Source organism: Phoenix dactylifera, chromosome 16 (genome assembly GCF_051530095.1).
Source record: "Phoenix dactylifera cultivar Ajwa chromosome 16, Ajwa_hap1_PhDact_Kaust_v1.1, whole genome shotgun sequence".
In the NCBI taxonomy this organism is placed as follows: Eukaryota; Viridiplantae; Streptophyta; class Magnoliopsida; order Arecales; family Arecaceae; genus Phoenix; species Phoenix dactylifera.
Window position 1 is genome coordinate 24,226,719 of NC_143205.1, and position 15,984 is coordinate 24,242,702.

At 36.9% G+C, this 15,984-nt stretch overlaps 1 protein-coding gene across 14 annotated transcripts; it reads right to left on the reverse strand.

Annotated features, from left to right (window-relative positions):
- Nucleotides 1-827: 827 nt before the first annotated feature.
- On the reverse strand, nucleotides 828-15,449 carry LOC103718249 (uncharacterized). Of its 14 annotated transcripts, none has more exons than XM_089927970.1 (20): nucleotides 14,912-15,449; nucleotides 13,286-13,389; nucleotides 10,900-10,986; nucleotides 10,684-10,759; nucleotides 10,502-10,576; nucleotides 10,335-10,388; nucleotides 9,455-9,514; nucleotides 8,986-9,102; nucleotides 7,715-7,809; nucleotides 7,416-7,621; nucleotides 5,799-5,896; nucleotides 5,288-5,391; nucleotides 5,043-5,208; nucleotides 4,821-4,943; nucleotides 3,205-3,287; nucleotides 2,705-2,846; nucleotides 2,576-2,605; nucleotides 1,863-1,930; nucleotides 1,514-1,769; nucleotides 828-1,396 (listed from the first exon to the last, which is right to left on the reverse strand). In XM_089927970.1, the coding sequence occupies exons 1-20, from the start codon at nucleotides 14,948-14,950 to the stop codon at nucleotides 1,028-1,030; spliced, it is 2,352 nt and encodes a 783-aa protein (XP_089784096.1). In that variant the 5' UTR covers nucleotides 14,951-15,449; the 3' UTR covers nucleotides 828-1,027. The 14 variants fall into 14 exon arrangements, with proteins under 14 accessions (XP_089784096.1, XP_088569007.2, XP_089784095.1 ...); XM_088712881.2 differs by having other exon boundaries at nucleotides 1,863-1,933; XM_089927969.1 differs by having other exon boundaries at nucleotides 1,514-1,772; nucleotides 1,863-1,933.
- Between the last annotated feature and the right edge of the window lie 535 nt (nucleotides 15,450-15,984).

Genomic DNA, 15,984 nt, shown 5'->3' on the forward strand with positions numbered 1-15,984 from the left:
TTCTATCATTTATCCGTCTACAATGATCACAAAGTATTTTATTCCCTATCATCCATCCATCTATATAAATTCCAAAATACTCTATTCTCTATCATCCATATACTTGTGTAGATCTCAAAACACACCACCTCCATCATTTATCCACATGCACAGATTTCAAAGCACATCATCTTTCATCATTTGTCAATATGCACAGATCTTAAAGCACACCATTCTTTATGCCTAGTTTGTTTCTACACGCGACTACATTACGACTTACCCGCAAAACTGTGTTAGACGGCCATCCAAACATGCCCTAGACTTCCGACAGCCTCACTTCATTACTCAATTGGAACACGGGCGGCAGAGTGCAATGGGTCCGGCAAGCATCTCATAAAGCGAAAAAAAAAGAGAGAGAAGATAAAACAGGAGAGTCACAATCTAGGTATGCATCGTCAAATGAGTAAAGGATATGAACAAAAAATTAAATAAATAAAATAAAATAAAGGAAACGACAAGGAGGGTAGCCGTACAATGAACCACCAGATCTCCCTCTTTCCGAAACGAGGGCAACCCATGTTGATGAAGGTACGATCACATACACAAAATTATCGTGCCAATGCCAATCAATTCTGCTAGACTCGACCGGATCACATAAACAACTACGCTGATTATTTAACAATAAATTTAAAGAAGCAACCGGGTTTCACGCTGCAAATCTGAATCGCTGGATGAAACCAAAATTCCCCTCTTTTAAGAATTGAACATGCGGAACTTGACCAAGATTTAGCTCCTCATACTCCAGCAAGAAGGAACAAGAAAAAAATTAAAAAAAAAAAGAGCGAGAGTGCAGGATGAAGGCTATCAATGATTATGATAATGAGTAGAAACAACACCACAAATCACATGGCATACCCAGCCATTTCCTACAGGAGCAGAGTTAGAATATGATACAGTATATGTACATCTGCTGCCAGATGTACCTCTGAATTGATGATACTGTACATGTACACCAGCCACTGAAGAGACATTGCTAGATGGGACTCGGCTATTCCTGAACAACACCCATTTCTGGCTCTACTCGCCAATGGCTCATCATCCCCGCTGCTTCCTCGCCAGGCTTCTGCAGTTCTGCCACCTTGAGAACAATGTTCCTTTTCATGGTGCTCGCCTCTCCATTGATGCCTTCTTCGAAAGCTCTCTCCACCGCCCTCCCTACTCCCTCCATATCTACGCCTACAAACTCCGCATCCTCTTCAAATAAAGAAGGCATTATCGCGTTGGCCTTTTCCGCTTTATTAAACTCTGACGTAGCAGGGCTGCCACATGCAAGGGCTCCAGTCATGCCATCAGTGGTAGGAATTACAGCAGCCTCCACAGGATCGGATGTGGTTGAAAATTCACCAGAACCATCAACCTGAATATCAGAAGGTTCACGCCATCCGACCCATTCAGGCAGTGAATGATCATTGAACAGGTCCTCATTCTCAGTTGCATCAAACTGAAAAAGGCCCACATCATCAAGGACATTTACCTTTGCTGCATCTGTTAACCCATTTAGGGTAACTTCCCTCTTCAAACTTTTGTTGGTCACAGGATACTCATTTTGAGAAGACACGGACTTGGCCAGCTCGTCAACTCCGACCACCACCTCATCATCACTACTGTTACCAGCATCAGTAGTCCCCTCAATATTGATATCATCCATTTTATCAAAAGCTGATGTGCTCACAGGCTCAGTGATACCATCTTCTTGGAAAGCAAACCAGTTGGAATTTGTGAAAAGACAACTGCTATTTTTTTTAGGGAAAATGGTGGAAATGTCAGCAGAAATGATCCTCTTAAACACAGATAGACACAGACAAGAAAAGTATAAAATATACCTCTGATGATCACCTCCAAGTCTCAGAGAAGAGATGACAACTTCAGCAGATTCATCATCAAAGTACACCTCCTGCAGTTTTTCAGGATTGGTCAAAACATGACATGAGGATAGACATTCAAACTTCCATATCACCTTTCACACTCTTTAATAATCCACGTGAAAATAAAGAGACTTTTATTAGCTATGTAGGACAGTATATTATCAGCGACATCATTTGCTTGACTAACCATAATTTATTTAATTAAACTTTACAATTAAACTATCTGTTTTCATATTGTTACTTTGCCAAATAAAAACTTGCTAAATATTCAACTTTTGGTTTCATATTCTACCATCTCTTTTAAATTACATTTTCCCGACTTTTCTGCCTCAAGTCAATGACCTGAAAAACACCCAGCCTAGTAGAAACAAAAACCCAGAACCTTAGGAACCTTAGGGCCCTGTCCAATTCAATAGCCTATTTTGCTTCTTAGGACAAATCAGTTGAGCAGTTTCCTGATCATCTGACATACAAGAAAAGATTTGACTGTAAGGAAAACTATTGTCTGCTATCAAATTTTGCAACATTTTCAAAAAAAAGGGGGGACCTAAAAAAAAGAAAATGAGGAGGAAAGAAGCCACACCAATGGGTTCAACCGAAACATGTTTTAGTGATACTGTAAATCTGATATATAATTATGCTCCAGGAACCAGAACAAACCAGGTTTTTACCTCATCATCTTGATCAAGGGACCCCTGGACCTGGAGGCAGAATCACCTCATTACCACAATAATGCTAAAGCGCAGAAACAGTAAGGAAGCAAAAATATGCTGTTCAAGGTATTAGCCTCAGCAGATTACCTCATTCGCATCATAATTTTCATAAACATTGTATCTAAATGCCTGGCTTAAATTATTTGCCAAGGCTGTAACATCATAGTCTCTTTCATGAAGTTCATCTTCATCACTATCTCTTGTTCTTTCCTGCAATGCTGTTGGACGGCTGCATAGATTACGGAAACAACTTGCTGAATTAGCCAAAAATGTTTTAAAAACTCAACTTGCTGAATTACCCAAATAAGGTTTCAAAAGCTCAACAAAGAATTAGCAGATAGATCATTATGCATTGATAATTGAAAAGAAAATGATTATTTGAAAAGTTAAATTGTTGCAGAAAAAGTGATAAGAATCGAAAATTATCTACATCCACAAAGCCAATTCAAGTGTAGTTGTATATTTTTAACCAAAAAAGAAAAAAAATCAGTTCTTCATATATTTTCATGCCTTCGGAAAAAGATTCTCCATCTAATACTTCATCAACCATTAGAAGAATAGTATATTCTATTGCAGCATTTACATACCCACAGGCCCATTGGTGAACATTTTCCATGACATTTCGTTCACGTAGTACTGTACTTTGCCAATCTGTCCACTCTCCAGATTCCTACAAAAGCACAAAAGCCATAGTCAATAAAAGCTTTGAACCTCTAAAGATAATATATTGTAATATTCTCTATAAAGGCAGTGTTATCTGTATGAAGTAAATCATATTATTCGAATGATAGCTTTCTTAACCATGATAAACAAGAATTATTCCAAATATTCCATTTGGGGTCAGTATTACATATTCTTTCTTGAGATTCATCCCTATCATCTCCCACTACTAGCTTTTCCCAAATCCTTTCTACAGCTTTAATCCATGTTAACTGAAGTCTTTTTCTGCTTCTCTTTCTGATATTTAGTCAATCCAAACCATCCAACAACAAAAGCCTTAAGAAAAAGGTGGCATGGATGTTGCAATAACTTTAAGAGAGAAAAATTATATACATAAATTGGATGCTTGTGACTAAACAGGATTATGGTAGTTTTGGTATTCCAAACTCAGTTATTCGCCACAAAAATGTACAGAATCAACAAGATAGATACGAACTAAATATGGAACATAGATTCAACAATCCATCCACAAACAAGATTATGAAATGGCATTCACTTATTGGCCATATTGTATACATGAAAGACTGAAATTATCCCATCTTAGAATATCTACTCTCCCAGAGTATGTAGTTCAATAATGACAGAAGAATTACCCCCTTAAGAACTTATCTAGTAAAGACACTGCATTTACATATAAGTGTGTAATACATTAATACGTCCATAAATTACCACTCATTACCATCAAGCCAATTCGCAACAATTGCAGTAGGCTTTCTGGATAACTGCCAATGATCTTTATTATCTTGGTCAGCCATCAATGACTTTTATTAAGGATATCCTTCAACTTTTTACAATGATGTTTTCTAGATCCCTCGCAACTTCCATGACTGCAAGGCACTGTAAAACAGAGCCTTTCCTTACTAGGGCCCCCTCATATCTTTGTTATGCATGTCCATATCATCTCACATTATTATCTTTTACTTTTCTTCTCACTTGGTTCCAGTTCGGTGAACCTTACTAACAAAGATAACGGTCCATACATTCAGAAAATAAGCAGTTGTCCCTGCCTCCTATGAGGCTCCTTAACCTTGAATAGTTACATGGCATCCCTTGATTGGTGGTTAGTATTATTTTTTACAGCTCCCTAACTTTTTAAGTTAGGGCTAAGCGAAGTATATGCCAGCAACCTGAGTTTTCAGTGGGTTAAATGAAGACATTGGGAGCAAGTGTGTAACATTTCCTCATTCAAGCTTCATCAATCTCCAAGGAGGGTCCTAATTTCTGAAGGAAATATCCACTCCATACTTTCCACTATCTTTCACTAAGAATGTACAGCCCTCATAAAAAAATAAAAAAAAGAGAAAAATATACAGCCCTTAATGCAGCTGATATGAAAGGTTTCCTCACCATGAAAGGTTTACCATAGCTACTTAACAAGCTTCTGCATGATATATGCCAGGCACAGAGAGAATAAGAATGATGAACAACCAGATACAATGAAACTAGCTTTTTTCAGATACAAGAAATCCACAAAATAGTTAACCTGTAAGTAAGCCCGAATATGATCATTGCTGCTTCCAAGTTGAACAAGTTTGTTGCAAATTTGTGTAATGTGTCCAATGTAGCCAGCCCGAGGTGGCTGTCTTCCGGCAGCAGGTATGGTAACCTGTAAAGCCATATTTTATTTAAAAATCAAAAAAAGAAAAAAATTTGATGGCATCATGTGCTACAATAACTGTGAAAAAGAAACTACACCAATACTTACCACACTAGAATCTCTAGAAAGAAAAGGAATTTTGTCTGCTTGTAGAAATTTCTGAATTATATTACATTCACAAAAGAGGTGATCAACAATCGCACCATGCTTGCTCTCCAGACATGACATTATCAAGCTCTTTACTTGATGATGCAATGAATTATTGAATGGATAGCTGCACCAATCATTCATAACATAATCAATACAATAAGCAATGTGCATAAGTTGCCAAGAATTCAGATAATATAGCTTACTCAAAAAAGAGATCTAGAACACCATTAATGCCCCCAGATCTAATCAATTCCTTCCCGGCAGCTTCGCTACCAGTCTCCAACAACACCGTAATGAACTCCACTATCTGGAAATCCAATATACAAAATTTATACAAGCAATGTTTAAATCTATAGCAATACACAGAGACCTTTTGGAAATTGCAAAAGAGGCGTGAACTTGTTTTATTAATTTCAAAGAGTGCTTTTATTTTCAAATTAGGTGAGAACAGAAAATACGACAAAGAATAGGCCAAATATTGGTGTATGAAAAAAAATGTCATACTCAATACAGAATCAGTTATTGGTATATAAGCTGAACTGTTGTATGCTATTTTGTTGCCACTACAACTTTTGCTCTTTTTTTGTTATTTGCAATTAGTCAACCATTTTGTACACAACAATCCATAACTAAAGCACGGCTATGCTCTAGAAGGCACATTGCCTACACAAGAATTAATGATTAAAGCATAACTATGCTCCAGAAGGTACATACTTTTAGGCGATGCTTCCCAAGTGGAGGATGTAGTCGACCATAAGTAGTAGGCAGGGTATTCACATCAGATGATACATCCAAACATTTAAGCAAGTCACCTGCAAAATAACATGGTCAAAGGTGTGCAGTTAACAACCAATAGTAAACCAAATGCAAGCTTATGATAGACTGAACTAAATGGATTGAACTAAACAAAGCTCCTGAAGAACATGTGAATACTGACAAAGAACTGAAATGTAATAAGCTATTAGTCATATAGGAATCACATTAATTGCAGAGCCCGAACAATGAGTTATTATTGACAATCATAGAGCTCGATGGTTCCAAGATTATAGGTACCACAGGACTTCAAGATGGACCAAAGAATACCCTACAATCCACACAACAATCTAAACCTCCAAAATCAATAGTTTTCAAAAAGAGAACTGTACATAAAATTTAGTAACATTTAGAGAGCTCAATATTAGCAGAGCTTAGAGATCTACTAGAAAACTAGGTAACTACATGGAATCAACAATACTACAGTATCTCTGCAGCAAAAATAATCTTCTGACAGTTTTCTATCTATGGTCCCATGATGTAAGGAGTTGCAAATAGCCTGGTCAACCAGCTGATGAACAGCTAGAACTTCATGACATGTATACATGGGGATCCAATCATTTCTCTCTCCTCCTTTGGACCATCCACCATCCACCAACCAACACCCCCACGCTCCAAATTCAGACAGACCAATCCAGGCTTGGATAATGTTGTTTTGGACCAGGATGAGCTTGGGCCTAATCTTCAACTTTGAATTTGAACCCAAATGAAGTGCAGGCTTGGGATGGCCCGTCCAGAGAGTGGTCCATGGCAGGCCTATCATTGATCCTTTGAACATCAGAATAAAATGTTAAATTGATTCTAACACTAAGAATTTATTCAAAGAGAAAACACTGCATCCTATCAACTCCCTCCGCCCCTGTGGGCACGCGAATATGGTACTCTGGAGAGTTCCAACCTCCATCCGTCAGCCAGTGAACTATTTTTAAATGGCATGACACGTCAGAAGTCCTAAGAGCAAAGAGACGTTTCCATACCTATCCCTAGATCTAGTGGACAGCCCAAACTTACACCTGAGTAATAGCCTAGGGACTCCAAGTTGCTTCCATATTGGATTTAAAAATAAAAAAAATAAAACAACCCCATTACTACATGACATTCATTTCCAACCCCTATTTTTTTAATCAATTTTTATACCTTCGCAGGCTAACCTAAACATCTTCAACTTCTTCCAAGACAAAGTCCCCAAGTGAAGTCACAGCAACATCACTTAACTATTAACACCCAAACCCTTCATTTCCTCCATTCAGTTCCTCAGCATGAAAAATCTCACTCCATGATACCAAATGATGCTACTGAAGTCCTCATTGCCATTCAATCTAAGACATGCAAAAGCCTTTTGAAACAAGAAACCGCAACCACCTAAAACTTGAGAAGTTAAGAACACACCAACAAAAATGACAAGTTTTTGGGCAAACAATAATAAATAAGGACAAGATAAATTATGAGAATATGACACTAGTTAGCAGAAAATGGATCATGCAAACAGAACACATAAAATATATCTTGCTAACGTACCCAATTTTGGTAGCATGGCACAAACAATTTCAGGATCAACATGAATAGATGGTTCATATATATGCTGACTTCTGACAGAATGAATAATAGCAGAAGAAGCAGATCTTTTAGGATCCAACAAGGCAATGCATACTGATAATGAGTGGACAAGAGCAGATTTACACAGCAAATCTTCCAGCATATGACCAAATATCCTTGCAACAAAGCTGCATATAAACATCAAGTGAAACCAAACAATTAACCAAAATAGAAGAATACATCATAAAGAATAGAGGAAAACTGATCATCTAAACAAATACCTTTGACTGGAAACTTTGGCAGCTAGAGCGGATGGAGCATTTCGGATGATGACCCAGAGCACCTCAGCAGCATTTGCATGAACTTCAGGTGAACTCTGGTTGACGCAAAAGATAATAAGACAAACAAAAAGCAGATGACCAACTAGGGTATGAATACGAGAATTTATGAGAACACATTACAACTTAAAATGCAACAATGAATAGAGACTCTGGTGCCGAGCTTGATTTGAGAATAGCATGGTGAACAGAGTGAGATAAACCATACCCCACTAAAAACACATAATTTCATACCTAGACAGTGCTAGAATATTTTTTCCTGGCAAAAGAGCCCTACCCTGGAGTAAAAGTTCCAGGGCTGGGCAGAGTTGGCTTATCCCTGTTCCCTAACCTGTTTCCTAACTTCCATCACAATCCTTGCCCTTTATGGAACTATGTCAATTGAATCCAGTTTACAGAGTTATCCCAAGTAATAACTGTTAAACTAAAAAAAAAAGCAACAAAATAGAAATGGTGAAGATTTCAGGAATATCAATTCTAGCTTCAGATAATCATCTCTTACATAAAAATCTGGATATAAAATATTTTGATTGTAGAAATCTCCATTTTGTCTTAGAAAAATATCGACATTGAGACCTGGACCAGTACGCATATCAGCACCAAACATTGAGCTGGTATTGCTAGTCCTTAACTAATTTAGGACCCAATGCATGGATATTGCATGCATTATGCTTAGTCTTAATACATGGACAGCATGACTGGATAAGAAAGATGGAGGTCTTCCTTTAGGTTCAGAGCTAGCGAGGAAAAAAGAAAAGAAAAGAAAAGAAAAATGAATGTATAGCATTAAAATTCCATTTTTTCGGGCGTTCCATGGAGCAAAATAGCAACATAAGCCACTCGCTGTGAGAAACAAGCAAAAGGCCAACATAGACAAAGGATGTAGGTCTTGGAAGGAATTAATGGTGAAAGAAAAGGTCATGAAGCTGACCACTTTTGGCAGGAGGATTAGTTTTATAGCTACAACTAGTTCAATATACAAGATACTAATAAAGGAGTTATGAAACCAATCTCCAGAAGCATGTCTTGGACTATTATTAAGTACACCATCAGTCATATAACAATACGGGCATATTATATACGGGCATATTATATCAGTCATCTCCAATATGAATGATGGGTTGCTTCAATAGAATGTCTCTATGTAAAAGGTACCTGTTACTTTATTAAGACACTTCCAATATCACAGAAAACAAGTAATTTGATGCACTTACTGATGGGCTCAATTTGTCCACAATCATTTCAAGAAGATTAGTATCAGCCAACCACTGCATGATATCCGCATAATTTGGATATATATGATCATCAGCACCAACAAGTCGAATCAAAATCTGTTCAATGAAAACAAAGAAAAGCATAAAATATATAATCTGCAGTGGAGGAATATTCACTCAGGTTAATGCCAAAGAAACAAGAACTAAACCGAACTGACAAAAACAAAAGTATGTCAAACACCAGGATTTCATGGCATAATTCCACAATGATATAATAACAAGAGATTGGTACAATGACCATGGAAGATCATTTCCAGTTGCTAGAACATAAAAGATAAAATAGTATAACTTGAACAGTATAACTTATGGAATATAGTATGAAGCTTCCACTCTTCTGATAAGAAAAGACTTCATCTGGGATTTTTTTTGAAAAAAAAAACATCAAAAAGCAACTGTATGAAGTACTAACCTCCATAATCGATGTTGTACCTATCATATCAACCAATTGGCAGAAAATGGTGTTATGGGCCTGATTGATAAACAAAGCATAGAACATGTTAATATAAATGGGGAAAAATATACAGAGGCTTTGCCTTTAAAAGAATCATAAAGAATAACTTAAAAGAGATTGCATTCACTCAACACAAGTAAGAAGACTTTTCAATTAGTAATATGTTTCTAATTCAAGAAACCATTTCTCCATTAAGTAACGAATTTTTATTAAAATGAATTAAAAAATGTCACTATATGATGTGTCAATTCAAGTCTTAAACCCACAAACAGATCAAGTAAAGATTGGCTTTATGAAAGCACTTATTTTAAAAACATAAGTGCAAAAAAGTACAAGCATCATAGCACAAATATAAATATTAAGCTTCTACGTTATTGACTTCAACAATTACAGCTAATAACAATAAAAAAGGTAAGAGATTAAAGAATAGCTTCAGCCATACACATGCATGACCATTTACATATCAAAAGTTTCTATCTACTGGTGTTTCTTATCTATTTTGTTTGTTGTTTACGTATTATTTTAACAAGCTGAGAGCAACAAGGAGGCCACTTTGTGAAACAAGTCCAAAAACATTACAAAAATGGTGGGAAATGAACTAACAGGAGATGATAAGAATTTTTAAGATATGAGTGCATTTAAATATGCTCAGAAAACCATTCAAGTAAAGGTCTTTCCTACAAAGCCTATTTGGGCTTCCCTGCAAAGCCTATTTGGGCTTTCTATTCCTATAATTAGCCAATCCAAGTCTGGGTTGTCAATATAAAATCCACGAACTGACATAAATCAACTTTCTTTTATTTTTGCATAGTATGTCAGGAGAAGACTCAGAACTTACTTGGACATATTTCATAAGCTGTGTTGTCTTCCGTAACATAAGGCATATTACAACCTAGGAAAGAATCGCAGGAGTTTTGATCAGATCATTAAATAGTTAAGTACAGAAGATACTAAGCCACAAACAATCAAATACAAACAAAATAAAAAAGAAATCTTCCAATAGACCTTGCTAAAATACCCAGCCAACATCGAACCATGTGTGTGGTTTGGCTCAAGAAAAGAAAACAGCATATTCATCAGCTGCAACAGCAAAAGAATAGCCAACAATGAGTGCCCTTGAGCATATCAACTAATATTACATAAGCCAAAAAAGATGCATGAATTTCATTTGTGAAATATCTACATACCTCCTCATCCTCTACCAAGGTCTTAAGAATAACATCAATTTCACAGGTAAATATCTCACAGGCAATGAAAGGGAATCTAGATCAATGAAAAAAAAAGCAAGAGTCAAGAAAAAAAGGAAATCATGATATTTTTTTATGTCAAAAAATGAACATACAACAAAGAGAATATGCAGAAAATGATAAAACACTGATCAACTTCCCATTAATTGGACTTACTTGAAAGATCGCTTGCTGTCAGCATCTTCAGGAGCATCTTCAACAATATACCGCAGCAACTGTTCCACCTGAGATCTATCTCTAAGACTGGAAATGGATAAAGCATACTATGAGTTCATTGGCATTCGCAATAAAAGGACCATCCCTGACTTAGAATTCATGAAAACTAGTTTGCATTTTCACGATAATAAATCCACCAATTGTAGATATCCTCAAATACAACTAGTTAAATGCATGGGTGCTTGTTATGTTTCCACCCAATAATTCAAACATTTAGACATAAAAAGGGAGACATCAGGATGCTTATATCTTCCATGTTATAAAAGACAGCTGTGGTAAGCAGGTGGTCAGGGGTGGGCCACATGGTGGTGCATATGTCGTATGCAGGCAGTACAGGTGGGGGCATATACAATTACCATTTTTTGCTACTTAAAAATAAAGAAAATATGTTAAATACAATAAAAATAGCAATAGTGATCGTAATATTTTTTTGGATAAAATAACAGCAATGTCGATATTAATAACAACAGCAACTAACATTTAGTGCTTACTACTTGTTAGCACATAATTAATGCATAATGTTATTATTGTATCAAGCCTTCTTGAAACTCTCGCATGAAACCTAGTCATTATTTTGAACCTGCTTCGTCTGCATAGCCTACATAAGAGTGGGTTGCATTTGTGACCTGTAAATGTTTAAGCAGGCCACATATGCAGCCCATATGCAGTATGGCCAAATATAGTAGCCACAAATAGGCAACTCAGTGCAGTCAAGGGACCATATTCATATATGCAGGCATGCATACAATCACATATACTACATTTTAAAACATCGTCTATTCTCAACTATGCCTAATGATTTTCTTTATAAATGTATACTTCTAAATAGAAAAACTAGACATGAAGGGCTCGTTTGGTTCGCGGGAAAAGAAGGGGGGAAAGTGTGGTCAACGGGAAAGTAATGAAATGCCTCTTGTTTGGTTGGAGTTTTCAAAGGAGAGAGAAGGAAAAGTTGTATTCCCATGGGAATGTGATTCCCACATTTCATGGGAAAGTCTTTCCCATGAGAAACATGGGAAAGTTACTTTCCCATGAGGCGGGAATCGCTCCATTTTTACTTTTTCCCAAAAAGTCCCTTCAGCATTAAAGAAGCATTAAAGAGGCATTAAAAACCTAATTTTTATTAAGGGCATAATAGGAATTATATATAACTTTCCTAGGAAAGTGGATGGCCAACCAAACATAAGCATCTTGGAAATTTGTCACTTTCCCATGGTCAACCAAACATGCCAAAAGTACTTTCCTAGGCATCCTCTTCCTAGGAATTTGTTTCCCAGGAATCATATTCCTAGGAAGGAAAATGCTTCCCGCGAACCAAACGAGCCCGAAGAGAAATATGTTTTCTAAGTTAGAAGAGTTATAGCATAATGTAGTCATTGCCCTGGTTTTTTAAATCTCACAAATCACAATGTAGATCTTATTATCCAGATCAAAATCGACTCAAATGATCTAGATCTCATCCTCGGATCAGGATCAATTAGGATCATAACATTAAGATTAGTATTATAGATTATATAGTCCCTTGGACCATAAGACCCAAGCTGATTAAGCTATTTACATATTAAATTATGTCCGATTCCATTTCTTATAAGTATGGCTTTACTTATGGCTAATAAGTCTTGAGTAGTAAAATTAGCAAACCAGTTATTGGATTTTATGTAGTTTTTTTAAAAAAATGATTTTTGTATTTTTACAACCATACATTGAATTCCTATCATTATTCTTTCCAAGACATTCCATCTAAAAAGACTGGATAACCAAACACACTGTTTGCTTCATTACACCTGCTATTTATGAGCATATGTTGATCCCATTGAGTTATGGGCTTACATTGGTGGAAAATAGGCTTTTTGTAAGTGTGGTTTTTTATTCTCTATTTATCCACCCACCAACTAGTACTTTTATATGTATAGCCTTTTATTTTCTATTTGTCTATTTTGTAGTTGACTCATATTTCAATTTTCATATTTTCGTATTTTAAATTTTTTTGAAGGAAATAAAGAACAAAATCTTGTGACCTGTGATCCGATCTAACTCCCTCTACATTTTACAGCTCGATACCAATCTTAACAACATCGGTAAGTGTCATACAAGGAACATGCAAAAGGTACAAACTTTATAAGAAATGAACAAGATCTTTAATTTAAGAACATATCGATGTGATAAGGCTTGCAGATTAAGTTAGTAATGTTCCCTAATAGTAAAAGATAGAGATAGGCAATCATAGACGTAAAAGCCATCTTTTTCATGCTTTCAGACTGCATTTCTTTATATTGCCTAACACTACAAATATGATACAGGACTGAAATAGAAAATGATATATTACAAATTTATCAAGCGTGTGTTTAAAGCTTTGCATTCTTGGATTATTTCTTCCTCATCCAGAAGCTCTTCCAATGTGAAGTTCTCTTTGTCCAAAACGAACTCCACCTGCAAAAATAATATAAACTACATAAGAAAGAACAAAATAATTCAAGTAGTGTGTTATTTGGATAATAAATAGAATAGGAGGCTTTGTTTTCAACTGTAATCATTAACTATCACAAAATAAATAGAAAGAAAGTAAATATATTTCTGACAAAGTCATGGACATGGAATATAGCCAGCAGAAATGCGTGATAATTACAATCAGCAAGTTCAGTAGGGTTTACCTTGGGCCCACAGTTTGCGACTCTTTTTCTATAAAGGGTTAGCGATTTACAATTTTTATGACATGACAAAAAAGGGCAATGTTTTACTGGAAAGTCAACAAGTAAAAAAATTGATGTCTATCTAGAAGCTTTGACATATAGTCAAGATCAAATAATTAGATAAGGAGCAGCATATGACGTACTCTAGTATGCTGGATGAAATACACTTCGTAGCAAAATTCAAGACACCCGTTCTTCCCTCGCTTAGTCAAAGGTTCACATGACCCAATAATCAGAGTTATCCAAGTATCTCCAAATTAGATTTACAATCACAATTGAAAAAGGAAACGAGAAGATATTACTGCACCATGGGGGAGGGGGGTGGCGGGTTCTTGGGGCAAATTTCATAAATTTTCCTATCCTATTTAAAACCAAGGAGTTTTGCCAGCAAAGTTCAGCATAGGACATAAAATACTGATAAAATACTGAATTAGATATATTGATGAATCTTGCTTCAGGTGCTTTCTCGATCTCATTATACAGAACGATGGTATTGTACATACTACAGCAAATGCAATTGTTTGCTTTAAGTTTTCAAATTAGTTCCACTGAAATGGTTAGTAAGTTTTCTTCTTTCTTTCTTGGACCTGTCAGCTGGCACAGTGCACCAAATAAACAATAAAGAGCTTGTAATAGCAACTTTTTATGACCCACGGAACAGTCTTGACAGAATCCAACATACGTTGGTCCACCTGCTCATGTTTCCCAAACAAGCTTCAAGCAGAGCAAGAATCGAGCTCCGCTGCAGCGAGTGCATGACTTGGCTCCATTAATAGCCGCCGAGCAAAGGTTATTTATCATTTTTCTTTGGGGAAAAAATGGAAAAGATTGTTACAAATTGGTACTTTCAGAAAAAGCGTGAAGAAATGACAGCTAAAACTGTGTCCTAGGAGAGCAACTGATGTGGTTACAAAACAAATCCATACCAAATTCGACATGCCTCACCAAATGTTGCCCGAATTATGGCATGCAGTGATTATCTAGCAAACCAGAACTCGGTAACTTGGGAGGGCAGGCGAACAAAAGTTATTTAGCAAGCGCTCGCTAGGTAAAGAACGACTAAGATTATTGTGAGAGCGAGGAAACAAAAATTTCGACCAAACAGGAAGTAACACTGACTGGAGCAAAAGAAACAGGAGAGATGGAGACATGGAAATCCCATCAGTCTTTTTTTCCTCCCACTCCGTCAAATCCAGCAGAAGAATGAATTTCGACCGCATTAAGAAGTTAAAAGGGAAATTGTAGCTAGGGTTTGCACTCACTGGAGAGGAAGCGGAGAAATTGGGGATTCGCCAGAACATCTCGTCTCGCGGCTTGGCGGGGAGGACTTGCTCTCAGGATCCGGTGGTGCTTGCGGATGGCAGCGGCGAAGGAGAGTCCGGCCCGCTCCACTGGCAAGGAAGCGCGAGGAGATGGAGAGAAGCAGAAACCCTAACAGCAGCAGCAGAGGAGAGGAGATGCGGGACTGGGAAGAAAAACCCTAGTTGAGCGGAAAAGGGGGTTTGATTGTTCTGTATGTGTGCTTTTGTTTAGAATTTAGAAGAGCAGTGAAAGGAGAGGAGCGGGGAGAGGAGGCGCCGCCGCGGCTGCAGCTGACGCGACGAAGGAGGGGAGGGCTGGGTAGGATCGCGAAAGATTCCAAAACGGGGTCGACATTTACTAGCCAAGGAACAATAAATAAAATAATAAAATGTTAGCCTGAAAGCGACAAGCGATGAGTTTGACTATGATCGCCTGGGATCATAAACGCTTCCGTCGATCTGCTCTGGCTGGTTGCCCTGGTTTCCTGACTGGCGCCATTCACGGTGACTCAATTGGCCAGGGTTAGCGCAGAGGGTGCGTCGCATCGGACGCCACTCAGAAGAGCGAGTTATGGCAGAAAAATGCACGAAAAAAAAAATGAATTTATAGCGTGGTACAATATCTTTTTAGGAAAAAAAAAACATTATCTTTGCTTTTGTACTATATTTTGAATAGAAAATAATCATAAGTTAAGTTTACCACGATGATTAGAATGTTGCTAGTTCGTGCCTGAAATTAGGGTTGAATGGATATTCATATATCCATATTTTTTTAACAAATACGGATATCGATATTAAACAGATATTAAAATTAATGTCCATATTTGCTCTAAACGGATAGAGATATGAATCATATATTAAGCATATCCATAATTGTTATAAACGGATATGGGTACGAATCAAATATTAGATATATCTACATTTTCTTATCCGAATACGGATATAAATCATAGATCGAGAGTGCGATCTAGCGTGCAAATCTCAGCTAGTCTTGGTCATTTCTTGTTCTAATAGCTGATGTGGTCGGCTTCTTG